The 9,851-nt window shown below is 44.4% G+C and overlaps 1 protein-coding gene across 1 annotated transcript; it reads right to left on the bottom strand.

The window, feature by feature from the left end:
• Positions 1-6,614: 6,614 nt before the first annotated feature.
• On the bottom strand, positions 6,615-9,427 carry nipal4 (NIPA like domain containing 4; the record flags this gene model as incomplete). Its single annotated transcript, XM_031838738.1, has 8 exons — positions 6,615-6,985; positions 7,118-7,330; positions 7,418-7,497; positions 7,955-8,122; positions 8,230-8,390; positions 8,470-8,560; positions 8,735-8,791; positions 9,298-9,427. Coding segments are annotated over 8 exons (1,101 nt in total), but the record flags the coding sequence as incomplete, so codon positions are not given.
• Between the last annotated feature and the right edge of the window lie 424 nt (positions 9,428-9,851).

The raw sequence follows: 9,851 nt of genomic DNA, 5'->3' as shown, positions 1-9,851 counted from the left end.
CATGTTCCCCGACATCTCTCCGGGTTCTTCTCCTCACTGCTTCATGTTCTCTGGACTCAAACACATGACCGTCCATTCTTTTATACTCTGAACCTGAGCTTTGTGTGTCAAAATGTTATTTTTAATTGATTCATCAGTTTATTTTGATTCATATTAATGAATCTATTATTTAATAAAAACTCTGAACATCATCTGGACTTTAGTATTTCTTTGTAGTTCTACAGACGTTCCTGGTCTCTGTGAGATGAACCCGGGTGTTGATCTCCACGGTTGTGAGATGAGGAAGCATTGAGTGTTTTTAAACGGGTCGAGCATGAACCGTCCTCTTCATCGGGTTCTTCTTTAACTGGACAAAGTGCAGAAATACTGGAAAGTTTGAAGATTTGCGTGACTAATAACCATAATCTGCTGATGAAGACACGTCCACACACTGAGACTTCTTATGACGTTTTATAGGAGACTTTTTAATGTATTACTAGCAGTGACTTACTATAGACACACTATCCTACGACTCTTTTTATATTAACTATACTATGACCTTTTATTTGACTTTGTTCGGCGTACTGTAAGTTTTGTCATTTTTTATGACTATTTAACATCAGGACTTCTTATTGCATTTTAATGACACATTACTTCCTCCATCATCTCCAAAGACCTCAAGCTGACGTCTGGTAGACGCCATCAAGAGAACGTCTCAGCTCATGAGGTGCAGCCTAAACATTGTAAACATGAGTTTATGGTCTCAATCTCTAGTTTCAAGTCTTCTTCAATACAGCATGATGTTCATTTAGTACATTATGGTCCATTTAGAGTCACACAGACCATAAAGCAGGGGATGCTTTAGGGCGGGGCTACACGGTGATTGACAGGTCTCTACCAGAGACGTATACGCCGTCTCTACGTCACTCCTCCTCAGTCCAGATATGGTCACTTCCTGTTCACTGGTTGATAAAAACAAGATGGCGAACTCGAGGCTTCAAAACATCCGCAAACCAACGAGTGAGGTGACGATGACGACGTCCTCTTCTTCGGTCTGGTTTTAACACGTTCAGCTCTCGTTCATCTGTTAACATGTGAGTGAACACTGCTTCCTTTCTTCACTCATCTGATCTGTAAGAGAAGGTTTCCTGTTTTATTTGAATTTATTTGATGATGCAGACGATGCAGCATCATCGTCTGTATGAAATGTTCTATCCCACTAAAGATTATTATTATTTATGTTATTAAATATGACTGAAACCAAATCAGATGTACACTGGGAGCAGATTCTGTGTGTTCTCAAAGTCACTGACTAACTGAGGCTTCTTCTAATGATTAGTTTCATAAAGAGAGATCAATAAACGAGCGTCTTCGTCTCGTGAAGCGTTTCTTCTTCCGTCTCTCGGCTCAACGTCTTCATTTCTTCTTTCTGGAACTTTTCTTTTCTTTCTCCTGCGACTGTCTCTTTCGTCCTCGTCTCTGTCCATTAGCTTCTGCTCTTTGTCCCCCTGAGCTCCCCGGACCTCTCACTGAATGGCTTGGTGTCCTGAGGGGGGACATCATATCACGTAACACCTCATTACTCCCCCGGCTGTGAGGGAGGACTGAGACCGACGGGGGACGAAACAAAGCCGACAATTAGCCCCGAAAGGCCGTGATGAGGAGTTTGTGGCTCATTACCGCTCTGCTGCTCGCCCTCCAAGAAAAACCTTCAGAAGACATGCGATGTGGAGGAGGACCGGGTCCCTGAGGGGCCCTGAGGGGCTGCTCACAAACCACCAGACCGTCGTTCACTGGGAAGCAATACAGAATATAGAACTGTGTTACAAAGAAGAGTCAGCAGAAAACTTCTTCTGAATGAAAATACAACTCAAGAGCAGAAGCTGAGGATGAAGACTTCTGTGTGATCGTCTTTTTATTCTTCTGGTCTTTGATGGATTTACGTCTTCAGTGGGAACCAATGAGCTTTGAGCTGAGAGACGAAGACAGGAAGTCACAGAGTATTCAGGGTTTACTTCATCGAGCACGTCTGTGGTACATCTGTTTAATAACCATATGATAAGATATAAATCCACCCCCCCACTCTGGATCCTCCTCCTGCAGAGCGAACAACTCGGGGTCATAAGAGATCTAATGGAATCTGATTGATGGAAGGTGGAGCCCCTCCCCCGTCTCCCCCGTCTCCCTCCATGAGAGGCCTGCAGACACGCCACCCTTTAGATCCGGCTCTGCGTCAGCTTCTAACGGCTCTACGCTCAAACACACCGCTGCCTCCTCGCCGTGTGTACATGGAAGGATGTGAAGCTATAAACGGTGTCGAACCGGCCTCCATACTGGTCCACACTGGTCCTCCATACTGGTCCACACTGGTCCACACTGGTCCTCCACACTGGTCCTCCATACTGGTCCACACTGGTCCTCCATACTGGTCCACACTGGTCCACCATATTGGTCCACACTGGTCTACACTGGTCCTCCATACTGGTCCACACTGGTCCTCCACACTGGTCCTCCAAACTGGTCCACACTGGTCCTCCACACTGGTCCTCCACACTGGTCCTCCATACTGGTCCACCATATTGGTCCACACTGGTCTACACTGGTCCTCCATACTGGTCCACACTGGTCCACACTGGTCCTCCACACTGGTCCTCCATACTGGTCCACACTGGTCCACACTGGTCCTCCACACTGGTCCTCCATACTGGTCCACACTGGTCCACCATATTGGTCCACACTGGTCTACACTGGTCCTCCATACTGGTCCACCATACTGGTTCACACTGGTCCTCCATACTGGTCCACGCTGGTCCACACTGGTCGATACTGGTCCACACTGGTCCACCATACTGGTCCTCCATACTGGTCCACGCTGGTCCTCCATACTGGTCCATGCTGGTCCACCATACTGGTCCACACTGGTCCTCCATACTGGTCCATGCTGGTCCACCATACTGGTCCTCCATACTGGTCCATGCTGGTCCACCATACTGGTCCTCCATACTGGTCCATGCTGGTCCACCATACTGGTCCACACTGGTCCTCCATACTGGTCCACGCTGGTCCACACTGGTCCTCCTGGTGGTGAGACCTCATTGTTCTGGTCATGTGACAGGAAGAGGTTCTGTAGAACTCTTTCTTTGACCTGAATCAGACTTCGAGATCCTGGAGGAGACGGAAGAAAAGACGAGTTTATGAAGTTCGTAACGGGTTCAATGAATCTGCCCCCCCCCCACAGACCTCCGGCTCTCACAAACCCTCAAACACAATCACATGAATCACAGCAAGAAGGTCCTTCAATGAACGTAGTGGTGAGTTTCTACTGGGGGGGGGGGTACACAGTGGACCAGAAAATCACATTTATCCTCATTATACACACTTACATACCCACATTCATGTTGATCATGAGGAGGAGGAGGAGGAGGAGCTTTAAAGTCCAAAACACGCAAAACAAAAAGGAACAAGTTGAGCGACCCAGACGAGGCGATTGGCTGTCAGGGAATTAACGAAAGCCAATCAAAGCGTGTAAAATGTAATTATGGGTTTTGGTTTTAGAGCAGAGAGCCGTTATCAGCAGCAGATAGAGCTGTGATTACATATATACACATATATATACCCTTATACATATATATGTATATATAACACGCAGCAGACGAGACACAAGGAGCGATCCAGGCTCTCAGGAGACTAAAGTGTGTTTTTTAATATTTCAGTGTGACTGAAGCTCACCTCCTCCAGGTGAAGTCTGGTATCACAGTGACACCAAGTGGACGTCTGGAGAACTTCAGAAGAGCTGAGAAAAGGAGGAAAAGGTTGAGCAGAGGAAGTTCTATAATGTGTGAACGATGAAATAAAAGATGGATTCAGTTAGTTGCTTCTCTCTTGAAGGACGTCTCACTTCCTCACTGCTGCTGTGAGTAGAGATGCAGTGACGATGCTGTGAACACCGTCAGCTCTACTGGAACAAGACAGAGTCAAAGTGTCTGCAGGGAAGCTGCTAAAGACGAGTTCTAAGCAGCTTCATTCGTCTCATTAACATAAACTCATAAACTAAGAATCTGTTTTACCACAGAAGTAGAAAGAAGTGGAACTGATTAACTCTTAGCTCTGCACAGATCATCATATTCATGATGACCTCGTTCACTATCGACTCAGCATCAAACGAAGCGTTTATCAGCTCAAGAGACAGATGTTTGTATCAGGAGGAAGTGGAGACAAAAACCAGACGACCTCCGGTTCTTTACAGTTCCTCAAAGCTTCGTGTGTTAAAGCTGCATTCTCTCTAGTGTCCACCAGGGGGCGACTCCTCTGGTTGTATAGAAGTCTATGAGAAAATGACTCTACTTCTCTCTTGATTTATTACCTCAGTAAACATTGTAAACATGAGTTTATGGTCTCAATCTCTAGTTTCAAGTCTTCTTCAATACAGCATGATGTTCATTTAGTACTCTCTGTTGATACTTCACAGTATTTAACATGTTGGACCTGTAAACCAGTAGTGGAGGAAGTATTCTGATCCTTTACTGCAGTAAAAGTAATAATACCACAAGGTGAGAATACTCTGGTCAGAGTAAAAGTCCTGCATTTAAAATATGACTTCACCGAGTATCATCACGATAAACGTAGTTTAATACTAAAATATATGAAAGTACAAGTACCTCACAAGTGTACTTGCTTACTTTCCACCACCGAGCAGTAAAGAGATGCTCGTCATGAAAAACCTTTAGAATAAAGAAGGCAATGAAATGATGTAATACAGCTTTTTGTTCTTTATAATATATATTTCAAAGCTAACAGGAAACAGTTTGATGAGATTGAAGCATCAGAAACCGTAAATAAAACCAAACCACAGATTTAGTTTCAGCAGTTGAATTTCACATCACAAATACTTTACATAAAAACTATAAAACTACAGAGACTACAAGATTCAACATCAAGTCTGCTCTCTGTGTTGTTGGTTTGATACGCTGAAGTTAAAGGAATACAGCATGAAGCTACAGCTAGCAGCCTGTTAGCTTAGCTTAGCATAAAGACTGGAGAGACGGAAACAGCTGTTCTGTAAATGGTAAAACATGATTGAGACGTTACATGTGCAATACATGTGCAAAAATAATAATAATAAAGACTGTCACCACCAGATGAACAGAGATCAGCGTCATCGTCACTTTCAGCCGCTTGATATCTGCAAACAGCTGCTAGCTAGCGTTAGCGACAAGGCTACATGAAAGGGACAGCTAGCATCAGTTTCCAGTTTCGTCGTGACTCAAAACAGCTAATGTAGCTAATGTAGCTAATGCAGCTACTGTAGCGTGCGCATTGTTGCACGATGTAGATATTTTACACATCCTGCAAAAAACAATAACTCAAATGAATTCAACATATCGACCAAATCTGATCGTTTATGTAACAACTCACTGTTTTATGTGTCGAGTAGCAAACAAACAAGATGTTAATGAATCAGTGAGCTTCACAATGAGCTGGGAGGTGGATTGTGTTTCTATGCTAGCGGTTTCCCTCCGTTTCCAGTCTTTATGCTAAGCTATGCTAACAGGCTGCAGCTTCATATTGACCGCACAGCGTCACAACACCGCACACGCACACGCACACGCACAAACTAGATTTGATGTGGAGTTATTTCCCCATCGAGCTCTCTGCTCTGCTGTTACCAACAAGTGCTGCAGGTTATTATTTATGTACAATCACAGCTACTGTAAATAAAAGCTCCACATCATCAGATGATCAGCAGTATTTATAATAACCTCTTGTTCTGCTTAACGTTTCTGAGATTTGTCGACAATAAGAGAAATTAATACAAACACCAGCTTTATTCATTAAGTCCTGCATTTAGAAAATACTCATGTTTGGCAGCTGATCATTACGTCTCCATGTAGCAACTTTAACTCTTTGTGTCGGTTTTGTCTTAATGATCAATTTGTGTCTCTGTTTTATGTCTTTGTAGTTGTTTTGTGTGCATTTGTAGTCACATCAGTGCCTTTGTGGTGATCTCACATCTCTGACTCATCATCTGAGCTCTTCAGTAACACAACTATACTATACTATACACTATACTACACACTACACTACACTACACACTATACTGCACTATACTATACACTATACACTATACTACACACCACACTACACTACACACTATACTGCACTATACTATACACTATACTACACTATACACTATACTACACACTACACTACACTACACACTATACTGCACTATACTATACACTATACTACACTACACACTATACTACACTATACACTATACACTATACTACACACACTATACTACACTATACTATACTATACTACACACTACACTACACTACACACTATACTGCACTATACTATACACTATACACTATACTACACACTACACTACACTACACTGCACTATACTATACACTATACTACACTATACACTATACTACACACTACACTACACTATACTATACACTATACTACACTACACACTATACTACACTATATACTATACTATACACTATACAACACTACACACTATACTGCACTATACTATACACTATACTACACTATACACTATACACTATACTATACTATACACTATACACTATACAACACTACACACTATACTGCACTATACTATACACTATACACTATACTACACTGACTCCGTGTTGAGCTTGTTCAGTAAATGTGATTTGTTTTGTTTGAAAGCTGATGAACCTCATTGACCTCTCAGGACTACAGCCCTGACCAGTGTGAACTACAAAGTCCAGACAGGAAGCACAGACCTGTGCCCCCCCGTTGTTCTTCAGCTGATGATGAAGACCCTCGGGCCTTCATCTCTCATAGGAGGAAGACTCTCTATCACCATGTTGTCCATCAGTCCGTATTTATCCTCCTTTCTATTCCTGCTTCCTCCTCCTGCTCGTCCATTGGCTGAAACCTCCTCTGGAAGCCCCTCCCTCTCCACCGGCTGAGCCAGCTGATTGGTCAGCTGTTTCATCGTCATCTGAAAGACACCTAACTTTTATTGTTGTATATCTACGTGTTGCACTTTGTAGCCCGACAACTAACACAGATTTACACACATTTTCTTTTTGTAGCAAATATCATAGAAATACATAAAACAGAGTCAAACAACCTGCAGCTCTCTGAAGAGGTGCAGCATGGCCACGCCCACCACGATGACCAGGAAGGCTCCCAGCGTCGTGACCACGTTCACGGCCGCCATGCTCCTCCACTCCTGGAAGAGGACGATGGAGGTGGTGAGGACCACGGTGGTGAAGAGGACGTAGTAGACCGGGTAGACCAGCAGGGTGTTGAAGGTGTCCAGAGACTTGTTCAGGTAGTTCACCTGCAGGCACACAGACAGGTGAGACTAGCGTGGTCACACGGTGGTCCACCAGAAGGTCTCCACAAGAACAGGATGAGATGAACTCACCTGCGTTACGATGGAGACGATGAGAGTGAACAGCAGGATCCAGGTGAGAGGACTAGCGAGCACCGAGGTATCACCGAGCACTGGACACACAGAGACACAGTCAGTGTACATGAAGCAGTGAAGTCCACAGTGAGGCTGTGTTCACCCAGACAGCTGAGGTCTGCTGCTACATGTACCAGAGATGTGACGTAACTTCACTTCTTACTAACTCCACACATCCAGATTTATTCATTTTAAACTTGCAGTCTTCAGACCTAAAGACGACCTCCGGTCCTTAAGAGAAGTCAAAGCTTCATGTGTTAAAGCTGCATTCTCTCTAGTGTCCACCAGGGGGCGACTCCTCTGGTTGTATAGAAGTCTATGAGAAAATGACTCTACTTCTCTCTTGATTTATTACCTCAGTAAACATTGTAAACATGAGTTTATGGTCTCAATCTCTAGTTTCAAGTCGGTGTTATGTTTTATTATTCTTGGTTTAAACTCCGGGCATTAATATTGCAGTTCCTCTCTTTGCTGTGTGAGGTGACGGTGACTCACCGGTGTTGATGGCGATGGCGAGGCCTTTCACGGAGGAGACGGTGAACGCTCCGAGCAGCGAGCAGATGCTGACGTCGACGAAGATGTTGGAGCGACCGACCCGAGGAGAGAAATAAAACACGAGCACCGCACACAGCAGCAGCACGGCCGCCGCGTACACCAGGAAACCTGAGACACACACACACACACACACACTGTGACTTCCTGTTTACTTGACCTCTCAAACGAGCTTCATGTCACAACAACCCATCAGAATATTAATAAGAGAAGCTCACCGGGCTCCAGCAGCTTGTTGGTCATGTCCTGAAGTGATGTCACTTCCTGTTCCTGTGGGGCGTGGATAACCAGCAGGACGCTTCCCAGCACGCACAGCAGACAGCCGAGCTTCCCCACCACGTTCAGCTCCTCCCCGAGCAGGTAGGAGGACAGAGCGGCGCTGAAACACGGAAGTAGCTCGTTATTGAATCTGAGAAACGGACCTTCAGCCGTGCGTGTGATTCCTTCAGCGCTCGTACCTGATGAGGACGCTCAGAGCGCCCAGCGGAGTCACCAGAGTGGCCGGAGCGAACATGTAGGCGGCGAAGTTACAGACCTCACCAACTCCCACTGCAGAGAGGAGGGGGGGGGCATCACATGATAACACCTCTTATAATGTTACACCATATCAACCAGAACCATGAGAACCCAACACCTGGGCAACAAAACCATGTGCTCAGATGTCCTCCTGTAGTTTCATTGTGGTCGCGCTCACAAAGAAGTTCATAGACATTAAACTCTTACTGGTTAACAGGCCGCCCCACCACAGCCAGTCCCTCAGGTAGCTGTGACCTCCGTCACCTGAACACACAACAACAGAACTCACATGATGTTCAGGTTAAGAGGAATAAACTCTGACAATGCACAACATCCCTTAAAAATGATCATTAAATGTGAACTTCTAAGTGACCCGTCGAGTGAAAGGAATGAAAGCACAGAAACTGGTTGAGCAACTCTCTGTTGGGTCAACACTCTTTATCTCCGTTGACAAAGCTTACGTTACTTGTGTTTGAACACATTTTAGCAAACAACTAACTATAAGAGCTTTTCAGGTTCCTGTTTTTAGATTCATTTATTTACATTTATTTCCCTGTAAATAACAAAAAACAACTAAACAACTAAATACACATTATTCTCTCTTATAGTTGATTCCTTTGATGATTGTTTGTCTGTGTGTGTATTTTCTCAACAGCATCATTCAAAAATTACAGCAAAAAATGTTCAAAATATCTTTCAACATGCCAAAAATAATGAAATAAAAACCGTCCGTAAGATTCAGGGAGGAGTGAGACCTCTTCTCTGCTCACCTGCTCTGGTGTGACCCTTGCTGGCCAATCGGAGGAGAGCTTTCTTCTTCAGAATGACGCTCCCACCAATCAGGAAGGCCGACAGCAGGGCCAGAGTCAGACCCAGCCAGTGGTTGTAGGTAACATCTGTCTGCACATCTGGAGACAAAAGAATGTGTGTGTGTTAGGGTGTGTGTGTGTGTGCGTGTGTTTGTGAGGGTGTGTGTGTGTCTCTGTGTGTGTGAGTACCTGCAGTCTGTGTGTTTAAGAACTTCATCACACCCGAAAAAAGAAACAACCTAGGAATTTACTGAGCGAGTTGTTCATGATTAACAAGACGTCGAGCGATCAGATGGCGTTAAATAGTCGCCCCAGTGAGCACATGACCACACAGGACTTTAAATAACTGTACAGGTTCACACGTGTTCATTGTATTGTGATATTTCTTATTTGACTGAAGTTACTGACCACGAAATCTGAAGTGAACCAGCAGAGTAATTATTTATCATCTACGTAAAATAAGGTCCGCAACCAATAAAGACTACAACCAACCGGGACAACAACCAATAAAGACT

This window comes from Anarrhichthys ocellatus, unplaced genomic scaffold (genome assembly GCF_004355925.1).
Source record: "Anarrhichthys ocellatus isolate YVR2014 unplaced genomic scaffold, GSC_Weel_1.0 scaffold976, whole genome shotgun sequence".
NCBI lineage: Eukaryota > Metazoa > Chordata > Actinopteri > Perciformes > Anarhichadidae > Anarrhichthys > Anarrhichthys ocellatus.
Note: the sequence above shows the minus strand (reverse complement) of the source record. Positions and strands in the feature narration are given on the sequence as shown.